The sequence below is a fragment of the Anomaloglossus baeobatrachus genome, chromosome 6 (assembly GCF_048569485.1).
Source record: "Anomaloglossus baeobatrachus isolate aAnoBae1 chromosome 6, aAnoBae1.hap1, whole genome shotgun sequence".
NCBI classification, from domain to species: domain Eukaryota; kingdom Metazoa; phylum Chordata; class Amphibia; order Anura; family Aromobatidae; genus Anomaloglossus; species Anomaloglossus baeobatrachus.
Window position 1 is genome coordinate 230,557,968 of NC_134358.1, and position 17,009 is coordinate 230,574,976.

The window sequence follows — 17,009 nt, forward strand, 5'->3', positions numbered from 1 at the left end:
GATGCTGGCACGGCAGGTGTTGCAAATGGCCTTTTTTGAATCATCTGGATCCAACTTAAAAAAACTGCCAGACTCGGGAAGACCTAACATTTGTACAGGCACCTTGTGTCGTCATGTTGTTCCGGGGAACGGTTGCCTGACTTCTGCCTGGGGCCACCACCCTGCTTCTTACTGCCTGTTGTGATGCTACGCCTCCCTCCCCCTGTGCACTGCTGTCCTCGCTCTGCATATCCTCCTGCCAGGTTGGGTCAGTTACTGGATCATCCACCACGTCGTCTTCCTCTTCCGCACCCTGCTCCTCCTCCTGACTTCCTGACAATTGTGTCTCATCATCGTCCACCACTTGTTGAGACACGTTGCCAACTTCGTGAGAACGTGGCTGCTCAAATATTTGGCCATCTGTACAGACGATCTCCTCATGACCCACTTCAATATGAGCTGGCGAGAGGCCAGAATGTGTGAATGGAAACGTGAACAGCTCTTCCGAGTGTCCAAGTGTGGGATCATTAATGTCCGAGGAGGACGTGTACTCAGCCTGATGGTATGAAGGAGGATCAGGTTCAGAAATGTGCGGTGCAGTATCACGGCTACTGACACTTGACCGTGTGGAAGACAGAGTGTTTGTGGTGGTGCCAATCTGACTGGAAGCATTATCTGCTATCCAACTAACAACCTGTTGACACTGGTCTTGGTTCAAGAGCGGTGTACTGCTGCGGTCCCCAAGAATTTGGGACAGGACGTGCGAGCGACTAGATGTGGCCCTTTGTTGTGGCGAAATTAGAGCTTGCCCACGACCTCGGCCTCTGCCTGCACCACGACCTCGGCCTCTGCCTGCACCACCATCACGTCCACTTCCTTGTTCCTTGCCAATGCCCTTGCGCATTTTGCAATGCTGTGCACTGCTGACGTGTATATTCACTACTTGTGCGGTATATCAAAGTTTCTGGAAATTGCACACAAGTGCAACTGTACGCTGCCACCAACAGGCACACACGTGCGGTTTTAAAAACCAAGCACGGACGCAATAAGAACCTAACAGGTTTTTTTGGGGAGCGACAATTACAGACAAGTCAGACACTATCTGGACTGTTTTACACTGTGTACACCAGCCCCAGATATGATGAAGGCTGGTATACGGTCACCACTACCCTGCCTGCCTGCCTGCCTGTATACTGGTACAATAGTCCTGACAAGGACTCTTTTGGTCACTAGCCTGTATTCAGACCTGGCTATACCCTGCCTGTATATAGCAACAATAGTCCTGAGAAGGACTCTGCTACTGTACTCCGACCTGGCTATACCCTGCCTGCCTGTATACAACTAGAATAGTCCTGAGAAGGACTTTTGGTCACACTGTTTGCAGCCCTGCAACTGAAAAAGCTATAAAGGGCCGCAAAGCTTTCCCTGAATCAGCGACACTCTCCCTGCACTGACAGTCTGGATAGCTGTGAGCAGAGCACAGCGCGCCGGCCGATATAAAGGCTCGGTCACGCTGTGCAGGCCGGCCAATCACTGCAATTCCACAACTAACAGGGCTGTGGCATTGCAGTGGTCTGCCAGCCAATCCCTGCATGAGGGCTGGCTCTCAAAAGAGCGCCAACATGCAGAAATGAAGACCACGAGTACAGCACGAGTATCGCGAGATTACTCGGTCCCCGCCGAGCAGCCCGAGTACAGCGATACTCGTGCGAGTACCGAGTAGTTATAAGCATGCTCGCTCATCACTAATAATTATTCATCCTGTGTTTCCTTCCGTCTTCGGACTATCATTAACATTTATACCTTTGTTACTTTTGCAGTGACCCGGTCCCCACCTTGATTAGGTTTACTTGCTCTTTGAATTTGTCTCTCTTTACCTTATGACATCTAGAGATTGTGCCACGAGAGTGGCATACACTTTATGTGTTTGTATGTTTTTTACACTTTAATAAATTAATTTTGGATATATCATACTCCATTGTGTGTTATAACACATAGTTGGTATGGTAAAAAGTCTCGTGGCCTCAACCAAATAATTTGGCCAATTTTCTCCTGGCTTCACAAGGGGACTACTGATACTGTGACATGAAAATGAAGCCGTTATTATGGCGCAACTGCACATGGGACAAGCGCTATGTAGAAATCCACATCTTCTGGTTCTGCCGCTTTACACCGGACACGGCTCCTGTTATTATGTTAGCTGCTGCAAACTTGGGACCCAGACAAGTGCGTCTGCACTTTGTTATAGTATCCAAGGGGATGCTTTGTGGCTCCACTTTGTAATGCTATTTGCTGACAAGAGCGCCATAAATCTTTGTATGTAAATACTCGCAGAGCCCCTGAAATAATGCATACATTCCAGTGTGCTTAAATGGTAATAGGTGTTGGCAGAAGCACTGCATTGATTTATGACTTGGTGGCTCGGGTATTTATATTGAGGAGAAGGAGGAGGACAAATAACTGGGCCCTGAGCACTCATCTCCCCGCTGGCTGCCTCCAAGGGTAATTCAGGTCAGCAGCAGGTCTACAGTGAGCTGCGAGAAGTACGGGCCTACAGATCCCAAACTTAACGAGGTTTTAAAGTCACTGCTTTAGCTCCTAAAGTAGAATATTTTGTACTTAGAGATCACATTGCTGGAGGAGGCGTATCGGTTTCCACTACGACAGATGGGTTGCACACAAACACTACCCACTATGGTGTCCATCGCTTTGGCCAAAGGAATAGTGCTTCATTGACTATGAAAGAAACGGTGACCGACCATCTGACGCAGATCACGGAGAAGAACATGATACGCACACAACTATCTGGAAGGAGAATTTGATCGATCTGAGAGGTAACGGCAGGGCACGGCCATGTGTACAAATGTAAGTGACAACTACAGAACACAGAATTGAAATACTGATTTTTGGTTGTGCGTTTTTGGGAGATGCCAAAAACAAGTAGTGGAAAATTGCCCAAATTAGCGCCAAACATGTATGCTCCAGTTTAAACAACCTTTGGCCAAATTATTTATGTTGAACTGGACACATGATGTAATAGTGGCTGCAGAGCGTATTAAGCCTTTTTTTTCTATTTTCACCTCTCTGTTGTGGAGATATTAGCAAAGTATTTAGTTTCTAAAGAGTTAATTGTCATAAAGTTCACTGGGGTGTGACTTCTTCCCCCTGTAGGACACTGACCAATCATAAGCAGAAAGAACTACTCAGGAGAAAAGTTCGAACATGTCCCACCATAGCTTAGAGCAGGTTTCTCACTGTGTGGGATGTAAATTGTCAGAGAGCCCTGATCTCCTGGTCTAACCTCCTGCATGAGTTAGGGAAGGGGGTACAGTACAGCTCAGCTTAGCTTAGTGGTGTCACATTACAAAAAAGTCTCCTGACATCTCCATACAGGTAGTGGGGGGGGGGAGGAGGGCAGTACAGCAGAGGTAACAGTGCTATGAGGAGAGCAGATAGAAGGGTTTGTAATGCGACACAGAAACTCAGCTGCACTGCCTCTCCCCACACACAAATTCCTGCAGGAGATTAAAGCGACTATCAGCACAAAATGACTGTTCAAACCAAGTACAAGTGCTCAGTGCAATATGGCAGAGCTGATCATTTAAATGCACCTTCCCACCTGTTTTCCATGAAGCCAGAGCTGTCAATCAAAGTAGATTGGGGGTGCCAGCATGCACAAGCGCATGTACTTGGTTTGAATGGTCATTATGTGCTGACAGAGTCCCTTTAAACCAGGAGATCAGAGCTGTATCATTGCATCTCACACATTGATATCTGCTCTACACTAAGCTATGGTCTTTCCTAAGCTAGGAGGAAGAAGAAGATGCCTCCCATGAAAATGATCTGCTAACACCCATCCACATGGGCTTAACTAAAAGTAAATCATCAGTGGCCAAACACTTTGATTGTAATATATCCGTAATGGAAAAGTGACATCGACATTACAAAAACAAACAAAAAACAACACACCATGGTTTATTACTTCCTTTGTCAAGTTGACTATGAAAAATTTGGTGAAAGGTCCTCTTTAAAGGGATTCTGTCAGCAGGTGTTTGCTAGGTAATTTGAGGACAGTATGCTGTAGGGGTTAAAACTTCTTTATTATGCTATGTGTGATTTACTTAAAATCTTCATTGTATCACCAGATGATTATCACTACCTGGGCCTTGGTGCAACTGCACCCACCTCCTCTGAATAACAAATCACTATCCATAGACAATGTACACAAAGCTGGGGTGTGGGCGGGGTTAGGTTTCTGAGCTCTACTACATGCCGCATCTAAAAACTCTGATCGTGTCACAACTGCTGCACCAAGTAAACTAAGTAATACATCATTGGAATCAGGGTCTCTTTTCGTATATTATGCTGCTCTCAGTTGAGGTAACAAAAACTTGGTGACGAATTCCCTTTAAGTCACAAAGGTCTAACTGATAGTATAAGACAAGAATGCAAACTTGTCCATGTCAGACATCTTTCACACAATTCAGGCAACCATAAGCACTTGCATGTACTTTTGCCCCAACCTTCAAATAACTCTTTCCTTAGTATGGTCATTTCAAGGTTCTATAATCACACAAGGTTGACATTTCTGTGTGCGAGGACATGCCAAATAACTGTCATTACATAGAGCATGTCACCTATTGATATATACCATTGTGTAAAAATCTACATCATTTGTTATTCTACGTGTGTGAAAAGCTTTTCATAGGTTGTCTTATACAAGCGTGTCAGTTCAGCAGAAAACATGGGACAGACCTTTCTAAGAAAGGAGACAAGACGCTTCCTCGAAGAACAGGTTATTGTCCTACATACTGGAACACCTTCTATACAGAAACAAGATATTATGTATCTTTAGGGAATGCTCACAACACAGGGGTATCAGCACCAAAAATCAAAGTGTAAAATAACTACACAATGCCACAAAACAATTTCAAGAACTGACAGTCACTTATTTGAGTGGCAGCCATTTTTGGAATTTTTTTTATATATAGAAGCAGTGTTATGAATGAGGCTCTTGTCCCTTTTTAGAAACATCGGATGTTCCAGTCATATAAAACCCTAGTGTAGAAGACATATGCAAATTGTCTTAGGGCTAAGAACTGAAAGGAAGGTAGATGTCAACCACCTTCCTCAGGAGAGAAAACAAGTGCAATAAGGCATTAACAGAGAATAAGGCACAGGAGATTCTCACCTGATGAGGCTATGGATGCTACAACCAACTGAACACATGCAAGAAAAATGGCTGCCACAGACCCAGGTTTAAAAGTTGTAAAATGGAGATGGTGGATGAACCGCCCACACTCCTGTGCAGAGAGGAATCCGGAAGGTCTCAGTAAGTTATTTAATTTCTACGCGTTTCGAGACAGGCTCCATCATGAAAATCACAATTTGTGATTTTCCTGATGAAGGCGCATGTGTCCGAAACGCATAGAAATAAATAACTTACTGGGACCTTCCGGATTCCTCTCTGCACAGCAGTGCGGGCGGTTCATCCACCATCTCCATTTTACAACTACCTTCCTCAGGGGCATGCATAAAAAATATGGAGCCCCTTTACATCCACTGATCTACTTTTTCTTAATGTAAAATGTTTTGTGTGATTGATAAACTTTATAAGTCTCAATAAAAATTACAGACATAAAAGAAAAAAATATATGTGGCCCTATAGCAGACATTTTCTTTGCCCCCCCTAAAAAAATATATATTATATATTATATATATATATATATATATATATATATATACACATATATACATACACATACATATACATACATATACACAGTGCCTACAAGTAGTCTTCAACCCCCTGCAGATTTAGCAGGTTTGATAAGATGCAAATAAGTTGGAGCCTGCAAACTTCAAACAAGAGCAGGATTTATTAACAGATGCATAAATCTTACAAACCAACAAGTTATGTTGCTCAGTTAAATTTTAATAAATTTTCAACATAAAAGTGTGGGTCAATTATTATTCAACCCCTAGGTTTAATATTTTGTGGAATAACCCTTGTTTGCAATTACAGCTAATAATCGTCTTTTATAAGACCTGATCAGGCCGGCACAGGTCTCTGGAGTTATCTTGGCCCATTCCTCCGTGCAGATCTTCTCCAAGTTATCTAGGTTCTTTGGGTGTCTCATGTGGACTTTAATCTTGAGCTCCTTCCACAAGTTTTCAATTGGGTTAAGGTCAGGAGACTGACTAGGCCACTGCAACACCTTGATTTTTTCCCTCTTGAACCAGGCCTTGGTTTTCTTGGCTCTGTGCTTTGGGTCGTTGTCTTGTTGGAAGATGAAATGACGACCCATCTTAAGATCCTTGATGGAGGAGCGGAGGTTCTTGGCCAAAATCTCCAGGTAGGCCGTGCTATCCATCTTCCCATGGATGCGGACCAGATGGCCAGGCCCCTTGGCTGAGAAACAGCCCCAGAGCATGATGCTGCCACCACTATGCTTGACTGTAGGGATGGTATTCTTGGGGTCGTATGCAGTGCCATCCAGTCTCCAAACGTCACGTGTGTGGTTGGCACCAAAGATCTCGATCTTGGTCTCATCAGACCAGAGAACCTTGAACCAGTCTGTCTCAGAGTCCTCCAAGTGATCATGAGCAAACTGTAGACGAGCCTTGACATGACGCTTTGAAAGTAAAAGGTACCTTACAGGCTCGTCTGGAACGGAGACCATTGCGGTGGAGTACGTTACTTATGGTATTGACTGAAACCAATGTCCCCACTGCCATGAGATCTTTCCGGAGCTCCTTCCTTGTTGTCCTTGGGTTAGCCTTGACTCTTCGGACAAGCCTGGCCTCGGCACAGGTGGAAACTTTCAAAGGCTGTCCAGGCCGTGGAAGGCTAACAGTAGTTCCATAAGCCTTCCACTTCCGGATGATGCTCCCAACAGTGGAGACAGGTAGGCCCAACTCCTTGGAAAGGGTTTTGTACCCCTTGCCAGTCTTGTGACCCTCCACGATCTTGTCTCTGATGGCCTTGGAATGCTCCTTTGTCTTTCCCATGTTGACCAAGTATGAGTGCTGTTCACAAGTTTGGGGAGGGTCTTAATTAGTCAGAAAAGGCTGGAAAAAAGAGATAATTAATCCAAACATGTGAAGCTCATTGTTCTTTGTGCCTGAAATACTTCTTAATACTTTAGGGGAACCAAACAGAATTCTGGTGGTTTGAGGGGTTGAATAATAAATGACCCTCTGAATAAACTTTTCACAATTTAAAAAAAGAAATAACATTCTTTTTTGCTGCAGTGCATTTCACACTTCCAGGCTGATCTACAGTCCAAATGTCACAATGCCAAGTTAATTCCGAATGTGTAAACCTGCTAAATCTGCAGGGGGTTGAATACCACTTGTAGGCATTGTATATATTAAATAAATACATACATACATACATACATACATACATACATACATACATACATACATACATACATATATATATATATATATATATATATTCATTCAGTGGGATCACACAAGGGCATCTCTCACAACTTTGGAGCCTTTACAAAGTAATCTCCTATTGAAGTCCCTAGATTCCCCTTTCATTGCCCCCATAGATTATGTTGCCAACAGACGTGTCCTCCAAAACACTATGAAAGCCCCTAAGGCAATTGCTCCACAGCAATCTCCAGACACACAGTGTGCTGCCCTGACTGTGACCCCCCAACCCTCCATACAGTATGATGGCCCCAACACAACTCTCCACAATGAATTATGGCCTTCACTAACCCTCCAAATGGTATAATTGCCCACACAGCCCTGCACACAGTATAATGAACCCCACACAGCCCTCCATATAGTATAATTTCCACCCCACATAGCCCTCCATACAGTATGATGGACCCCACACAAACCTTCATGCTGTATAATTGACTGCATACAGTATAATATACCCACAAGCCCTTCAAACCATATAATGTTGCATTATAGCCCTGCAAACAGTGTAATAGCCCCCTACATATCCCTGCACACAGCATAATGGACCTAACATAGCCCTCCATAAAGTCTAAAGGCTCCAACATAGCCTTCCATATAGCATGGTGGCCCCCACATAGCCCTTTAAATAGTATAATGGCTGCAACATAAGCCTTGACGTCTGTTGACGTCACATCACTGGAAGCTGCAGAATCGCCGGCTGGAGTGGGCCTTGACTGCTCTGAGCTGGCAGAGATCAGCGCTGGGCCCAACAGGTAGTTAGCAAGGATCAGCCTGTTAGTTCTTAAGAAAAACATAAAATAGACCCAGAAAAGCACATCTGACAGTATATCTATTATCATTATGTATTAAAAGGAACCAATCAGAAGGATTTTCATATATAAAGTAAAGCCAGTGCTATACTGGATCTAGGATGCTGAATGTAAGCATAGCTTTTGTTCTGAGATTGGATGTTTTCTATCAGAAATATGTGCAAGTAAAGTTCCAGCAATGCACTGCTATTTGATTGACAGGTGCAACAGGATGGGAATATGTGGGTCGGATATTGCTATCTATTCCCTTCCCTTTCTGTCTGCCTGGCCTTCCTCCCCCTGTTGACTTCAGGTTGGTGTACACGGACTTATACTTTTGTCTTCAGCAGACCCCAAAGCTACCTACCATAGCAACCCGTTGGTTCCCCACAAACGCATCATTGGGAGCCAATGGAAGCCGGTGACTGCGTGCACTGGACATTGCACCATTTACTTACCGTTGTCAGAGATTGATACGAGCATTTCAATTGTAAAAGCACAAGTTAATTATTTGCTTTTGATCTTCCCATTATGTATATAGTCCAGCAAAATCTATAGGTCTGATCTTCTAATATCCACAATCTGTCTGGTTTGCCCCATTGCTGGAGTTCCTTGATCCAATCTAATCTACCCAAGAATTAAGACCTTATGTCCACTTAACCGACATAAGGTGTAATTGGTACCAACACAGCAATGTCCTTCAACATGGAGTAACCTCACCCAATAAATTGTGTTGGTGAAAATCTTTCAGTACTGTGAGGGAAAGCTGCATGTGACTATACATTTCCAGCTACTGCAGGATTACACGCAGTAACTAAAATGATAGACCATCAATACAATCCTCTTACAGAGGAGCTCTGTGTTCTAGCTCATCGAGGGCTGTCCACAGGAGGAAAACCCTCTTAATTCCTTTTAGATGACCCTACATAAAATTACATAGGTCTCTAGGTCATGCATTAAGAATCCGATGGTCAGAGTGGTGAGAACCTAACCTATCACTTTGTGGGTGAACGGGTCCCCCTGATCCACATTCTAGCAAAGTAGCCACACATTTTCATTGTTCTCTCCATTCAAGTCAATGGACGTTGCAGTAATATACAAGCCTATCAAAAATAGTTCAGTTCGGAGAGAAACTTAAGGGGAAGCCGACAGCGGATATGTGCTGCCAAATCTATGGAAATCTTGATGTATGATGTCAGTCATATATGTTTAACTCTGAAAATATTTTGCGTTTTAGAGGACGATACACTTTAAGAGCCGCCGTGGACCGAGCTGACTAGTCAGAAAGGGGGGTCACGGGCAACTTCTCCACACCAGTCAGTCAAGAGGAGTGGACAGGGAGAAGCTGCAGGAGACTGAGTTGAATAGTCAGAAAAGAGGGTCCCTGGGCAGCTTATCCACACCGGTCAGTCAAAAGGAGTGGACAGGTAGCTGCCGGGAACGAGCCTACTAGTCAGAAAGGAGGGTCCCGGACAGCTTCTCCACACCGATCACTCAAGAGGAGTGGACAGGTAGTAGCTGTTGGGGAACGAACCTACTAGTCAAAAAGGAGGGTCTCAGGGCTGCTTCTCCATACCGGTCACTCAAGAGGAGTGGGCAGGGAGTAGCTGTCGGGGACTGAGCCAACTAGTCTAAAAGAAGGGTCTCGGGGCAGCTTCTCCATACCGATTACTAAAGAGGAGTGGACAGGTAGTAGCTGCCGGGGACCCCCCTGACTTGCTGCTTGGTTCCTGGCAGCTTATAATGCATATTTTTCGCCACAGCATTTCATAGTCAAACATATATGGCAGAAATTATACAGTCGGATGTCTTCTACACACTGCCACACATGTATCAGCTATCGAGCGCTTGTATTCTGAGGAAAAACATAGGTTTGCAAGGATCAACTGTGGTATAAGCAATAATGTGGTGGATATCATTTTTTTGACTCACCTTTTGGAGTTTTGAAGCTCCCGTTAATACAGTCATCGCTTTGCCTTTTCTGTGCAGTCTTGAACTCTTTGAGAGACAGATATAGCACCTTACGCACCACCCTTTCTTCTGACCACGGAATACCATCACTGTCATCCTATGAAAACACAAAAAACACACCTCGTTCATATACAGGGAAGATACATCTAAAAATGCTTTTGATCCCAATTGTAAGAAAACCAATAGTCCACTTTAGAAGAACATCACATTTCCAGACAACATCTTTTTCCATTATTATAGACCCATCCTTGGATTTCTATCACTTGATGGTGCATGAGATGACCAATTCTGACCTACTACAAGCAAATAAATACAAAACCTGACTTACACGCTGTAGGGAGATTTTTTTGCATTTATTTTCATACCCAATTAACCTTTGTATAGTCACCTAAACAGCTACTGGGAGAGTCACAGTGATCACATTATATAACAACATACTCATTGTTATCACTTAACCTTGGGATGTAACCCGGCTCCAGATTCTGGCTGGCATCCAAGCTCTGCGTTACGTCTCCACTCCTGGAGTGGCCTCTGACATTACAGCCCTCTCAATCAGCAGAGGAAAATTGCACTAATAATTGCATAGTCAGCACACAGATGACCAGCTGGAAATGATTCTGAAGGTATGGATGCTTTTAGCAGCGAGCCCACTACCCTCCAGAGGCATGCGGAATAATCATACACGTGGTTAAAAGGTATAGATGCAACCTTTGTATGAATGTATTATGAATGATCAACCCTCCCCAATGTAAGGTATAAAGGTGCCAAGTCACAGCCATGCAGCACTGCGAATGTAACTGGTTCATCGACGACTATATTGCTGATATTTGTCCTCAGTCATTTCCTAACTATATTTAGGAAACGCATGATACTAAAACCATGCCTCGTCAGGGTCGCCTAGATATGAGTCAATATTAAACTCCCTTACATAACCTACTTATTTCAGGATTTATGCCATGTTTTTAATTGTTATGTAAGCTTATTAGGTTTCATCTTCAGAGGAACTTACAGGGATGATTATACTGTTGAAATTAGTGGTACAAAAGTAAAAGATGTAGTGCAACTATAAAAAAAAAGCCTAGAAATTGATTGTTGGCACTCGGAGGGCAAAAGGCACCCCCCCACCATGCACTTCTAGGCTAATCCTCATGTGGCTTGTAAGCCTGATATTTCAGCCCAAACACATCACAGCACTGCAAAACAAGGATCATTTATATTGTTGTTGTAGGCCCCATATACAGTTATAACCATACATACGCTATTCCTAAAAAGTTAGGGATATCTGGCTTTCGGGCGAAATGTAAAAAGTTCACGCTAAAGTGATATTTTACCATGAATGTAGGGCATTTAGGTAGAAACATGAAATGGTGATTTCCTCACCTTAAACAATTTATTGAAACAAAAGCCAACAATACTGTTGAATATACCCCCAATAAGGTCATTGTCTCAATAACTTGTGATGTGGCCATAATATTAATTACAGCTTGACAACGAAATCTCCTGCTGTTCACAAATGGAGTTGCTGTCTGCTGAGGCATGGCATCCCACTCCCCTTGAATGGCGACCCTCCGGTCATTGAGATTTGAGATTCTGGGGTACAGAGTTACGAGCCTCTACATGGCGACTCAGCTGATCCCATATGTTTTCTATGAGATTCAGGTCTAGAAAAAATGCAGGCCAGTCCTTTTGAGGTACTCCAGTCTCCAGCAGCCGTTCTCTAATGATGCAACCTTGATGAGGTGGAGCATTGTTGTCCATGAAGATGAAATTAGGCCTGTGTTGTTCATTCAGAGGCACAAAGACTGGATTAATGATGTTCTACAAGTAGTAAGGGTTTGTCACTGTACCATTCACAAAGTGTAGGGCAGTTCTGTGTTAACTAGACACATCTGCCCACACTAACCCTACCACCACCAAAGGTTGATGCATAGACATCTCCAACATCATTGGTGACCATAATTTCTGCTCAGTGTGTATCGACTTTCATCAGTGAACAGCCCTGAGGCCCATTTCTATGTACACAAAAGGCCTTTCTCTCTCAAATATTGTTCACAAATATGTCTAGATCTATGTTAGTGAGCACTTCACCTTTGCCAAAATCAATCTATCTAATTGATGTGGCATAACAAGATGCTGCTTAGACAGCATGATTATTGCACAGGTGTGCCTTAGGCTGGCCACAATAAAAGGCCACTCTAAAATGTACAGTTTTAGGCTATGTGCACACGTTGCAAATTTGGTTGCATACATTTCTGCACCAAATCTGCAAGGTAAAATGTCTGAACATGTGCACAACACAAGGTTTCTCATGCACTTTGCTGGCATAAGGAATTCTTTGCAGATTTGTGAAAAACTGCAAGCAAAAACACATGAAAAAAATCACAAAAACGCGACGTGGACACACAGCCTTGCAGTATTGTTACCAAACTCATCATGAGCGTTAAAGAATGAAGCCTGAAGGGAAGTCTTGTGCTGCTATTATATAGCTATTACAAGAATTTTAACCGTTACCCCACACTGTCATACTAGTGGGGGCTCTGGGTGTCACTACTGTGAGGGGGGTAGGCGCTGGATGTAGCTTTCGACCCTCTCTGAGAGCTGAATGTGGCTCTCAATGTCAGAAAGGTTGGGGACCTCTGAGCTACACTGCCAAATTCCAGTCAACACAGCCCCCAACAGATCTTGTTTTCAGGATCACCTCAGTATTGCACATGTTGGTGGGACAACGACTAGGGTTTTGGAAGCACTAGTGTACCGCCCCACGGGCTCGGCTGCGACCGCTGAGCCGTTCGGATCCGTGCTCGTACGGTGGGTGGTGGCTCGAGCTCCTCACGGACCTAGGGGTCACGTCGCTCTGCAAGGGGGTTGGAGCTACACGCAGGGACTTCAGTGGGGGAAGTTCCACGGCCGGGGCCGCGGTGGTTTGGTAGGGGTGTAAGTTCGTGACACCACCCACGGGTTGTGGTGAATAGATGGACACCACCGCTGCCGTTAACAAGGCCTCCCGGGGACGGTGTTGTGCAGCTTGGTGTTGTCCCCTCCGTTGGTAGGGGAGTGATGGTCCCGGGGGCCCGAGGGAGGTGCTGAGGCGTGGGATCGGGTGCGGGCTGGATGCTGGCGCGGTGCGCGGCCCGAAGGCACTGGTGTACTCACTATGACACAATACACTGGAGTCTCTGGTAAACCAAACGGGATAATGAACGGGGCCCGCAGCCAGCTGCAGCTTCTCCCTGAACGGGTTGGTGGTTTCCGCCTTTCTCCTGCACCATTTTATATGAATGTTTGACTCCTATGCCTAAGCAACGGTAGTCCGCTCCCCGGCTTGCTGGTTGTCGGAAGAGCCCTGTTTGCCCACAGATGCTGGCCCTTTGGGTCTCTATGCCCTGGCGGTGGCTTTACCCTGTATGGTTGGGCTGTTGTCTTCTAACGGGTCTTGTGTGGGATAGGTCCTTAAGTCCAGTCCTCAATCAGTTGATTTGACTCGGCCCTGTCGGTTCGGGGCTTTGTACTGGGTCTGAGTACCCCTCCTGGTGCTCCGGTTTCCAATCGATTCCCCGGTTTGGTATCAGCGGGCCACCGCCCGACCCTGGTCCCTACGGTTCCACCGGCTGTAATCCCAGCTCCTGCAGGCGGCCACCACCGTCTACCTCCTTGCCAGAGGTGACTGGGCTCCGACACAGCCACCTGAGTAGACTGTTGGCAGGCCTGGTCACAGGTCTGCCCTTGAGCTCAACCTCTCTCCTCCACTGTCAAGACTCATCTCTCCTCTGCACTAGAACTTCTGTGTCTTTCCCGCCTCCAGGCCTGTGAACTCCTCGGTGGGGGGAGCCAACCACCTGGCTCCGCCCCCCTGGTGTGGACATCAAACCTGGAGGGTGGTGACAAGGGTTTCTTGGCTGGCTGCTGTCACCTTTTAAGGGAGGGGGGGTGTGTGCATGGGACTACCTGGGACGACCTGACTAGTCCAGGGAGTCACACTAGTCTGCACCAGGACTTTGTTCTAGCGACAAACATACATATATATATATATATATATATATATATATATATATATATATATCTATATCTCTGCTCAAGAGCACTAGTAAAACTATAATCTTCCCTTGTACATAGAGCCAAGACTTTACCCCATCGCGTGCATAGTGCCGAAACATGAAACCCTTTATGCCAAGAAGGAGATTGGAACATCATAGACTACACGGGGGCGGCATATCATTGATTCAACCTGTGCGGCCACAAAGGGGCCCATGAGGTAAGGGGGCCCATTTCTACCTCTAAAGCAGGTGGAATTGTGAGCTTTTGGCTGTAAAGGGTCCATATGCTGTTCTTGCACAGGGGCCCTTATCTGTCTGTGTCTGCCAGTGACACTGCAACAACAAAGTGTAAACTTTCCAAACTAATGATTACTAACATTCATTCACACATTGAAGATCAAGAAAGAAAAAGAATAAAATGTACTTTGCTTCATCTAAAGTGGTTAACAAGACTGCAAGATGCCCAGAGGACAGACAACATGGCCGCCTGTAGATTCCTTGTATTCCTTATAGGAGGTGTGAAGCGCCCCTCACTCTGCACCAAAAATTGGATTAAGACTGGCTGCAGGAGAACAAATTTGGCACAGCACAAGTGTGGCAAGTGTGGAGCGCTCAGACCTCCAGCTGAGCCGTCTTAAAAAGATGTTGGTAGGCTGCCAAGTCGTCTTCATGGAGTCTAAGCTTGTCAGACATCTTAGGCAGTAGTCAGGGCAGCCGCATGCACAGTGACATTAGTAGCCGGGACGGCTTTTATCTTACCCTATAAAAAGGAGAGAGGACACAACAAGCTAACTAATGGAAGAGGATTTAGATTTTACCTGGGGGTTATGAGTGTTACAAATTAGCAAGACAGTTTATGGCCATAGATATTAACCCTTCCACTTATCACTAAATCATTAACAGGATTTTCCACCAACAAAGTTATTAATGAATATATCTTGGAATAATAATAATTTACACAATTGTATGTGTTTACAAAAAAAAATGTTCCTGTGCAGAGATAATCTTATATTGTGTCCTTACAACCCTACAAAGTACTGTGTAATGGCAGTGTCTGACCGCACAAGGGCATAGTCTGATCATACCACACCTCCTGGGCCGGGGAGGACACAAAAGTATACAAAAAGCACATCATGGGAATACAGCGGATTCTTTCTGTGAGGTAATACATTTTCCTTCCTGTTTTTATAGAATGTTTTACCTCAAAGAAAGAATTATTTGCAATCACATGCTGTAACGTCTGTATACTTTATTACTTCCTCCCTGGGCCAGGAGCTGTGGTATGATCAGACCATGCCCCTGTACAGTCAGACACGGCCCTTACACAGTACATAGCAGGGTTACATATACTGTATATAAGATTATCTCAGCACATCAACATTTTATTTTAAACGCATCCAATTGTGGAACTTATTATTATTATTCCAATATCTATTGATTAAAATGAACTTTGTTTGTGGTACAACCCCTTTAAGGCTATGTTCACAATGATTCTCCTCCCCCCCAACACTCTAGCTACGGAAACTGCTTCAGCAAATCTTCCTTCTTTGAGGAGTATTGGAGGATTTTTTTTCCCTGAACCCTTCTTTTATGTATTTTTCAAAAGTTCATTTTTTTCGGAAGATTTTTTTTATTAGTCTTTTGACTGGGCACTGTTTAGTTTGGAGTAGGTTCCATCAGGACATGCTTCAAAAAAAGTGACCTGCACGCTCTTTCCTGCAACCAAGTGTTTTTGAAAACCTGAAGAGTTTAAAAGATGCTCAAAAGCTTTAACATATAAGCGGCAAATTTAGAGCATTTTCTAAGTACTTTTTCTGGCATGTTTAAAAGAAGAAAAACCGCTTGGGGGGGGACGGGGACAACAAGTGTGACCATATATTAAGGCTCCGTTCACATGATCAGTGTTTGTTGAGTTTCTGACGCTGCAGAATTTATGCACCTTCGTTTACTTGCATTTTTTTATTGCATTTTTGTGTGCTATTTTTTAACATGTGTTTTTATTGCATTTTATACCCACAGTTTTTTGTCTCTCATGTGTCATGCTTTAAATAAAAGCAGCTGTTTTTTTAAACTTCCAGGTATTGACATACTTAGGTGCGGATTACATGTGTTTTTGATGAATTTACGCCATAGAAAAAGCACTAAAAACACGTGTATTTTTTTCACCTGCGGATTCTCCGCATCTAAAGCAAGTCTATGGGGAAATTCTGCACCGAAAACTCAGCGTACTGCTGTGGATTGGAGAAACACTCCACAGATCAGTTTACACAGCATAAAAAAGAAGCACATTGTACATGAGATATCTACAAATCCCATCCGCTTTGCTTTAACTGTAAAACGCTGCGTTTTTGAAGATGTGAAAATACACAGTATCAAAAACGTGATAAAAACGCCTCATGGGCACAGACCCTATAAGTCCGTTTAGACTGATTGACCGGCAGCACCATATGACCAACGATCGGTAAATGTATAAGATTGGTGATCATTTGGATGCCTGTTTACACAGGCAGATGAAAGTAAACGACACGCACTGAGCGAACTATACTTGATTGGCTGCCACTGTTCACGACAGCGGGAGTCCTGTGTACACTTTACAATGTACCGCCGAGAACGCTGTTTTGTGCTGCACCAAACCTCATTCAGCAACTGGACCAGGGTTTTGCTCATTCGTCGGGGGGTGGTCAGCAGCCTGTTTACACAGCAAGACTCATGACTGTTTTTAACATTGCTTATTCACTATTATCTTGCCGTGTAAATGTCTCGGGGGTGTTGGGAAGAAAACACAGGTTAG

The 17,009-nt window shown here is 44.4% G+C and overlaps 1 protein-coding gene across 1 annotated transcript in view; it reads right to left on the reverse strand.

The window, feature by feature from the left end:
- The window catches only part of JARID2 (jumonji and AT-rich interaction domain containing 2), a 204,195-nt gene that overhangs the window by 107,815 nt on the left and 79,371 nt on the right, over positions 1-17,009 (reverse strand). The window contains exon 2 of the mRNA XM_075314734.1: positions 10,146-10,281. Within this exon, the coding sequence (XP_075170849.1) occupies positions 10,146-10,281 (136 nt within the window). The remainder of the gene's footprint in view (positions 1-10,145; positions 10,282-17,009) is intronic.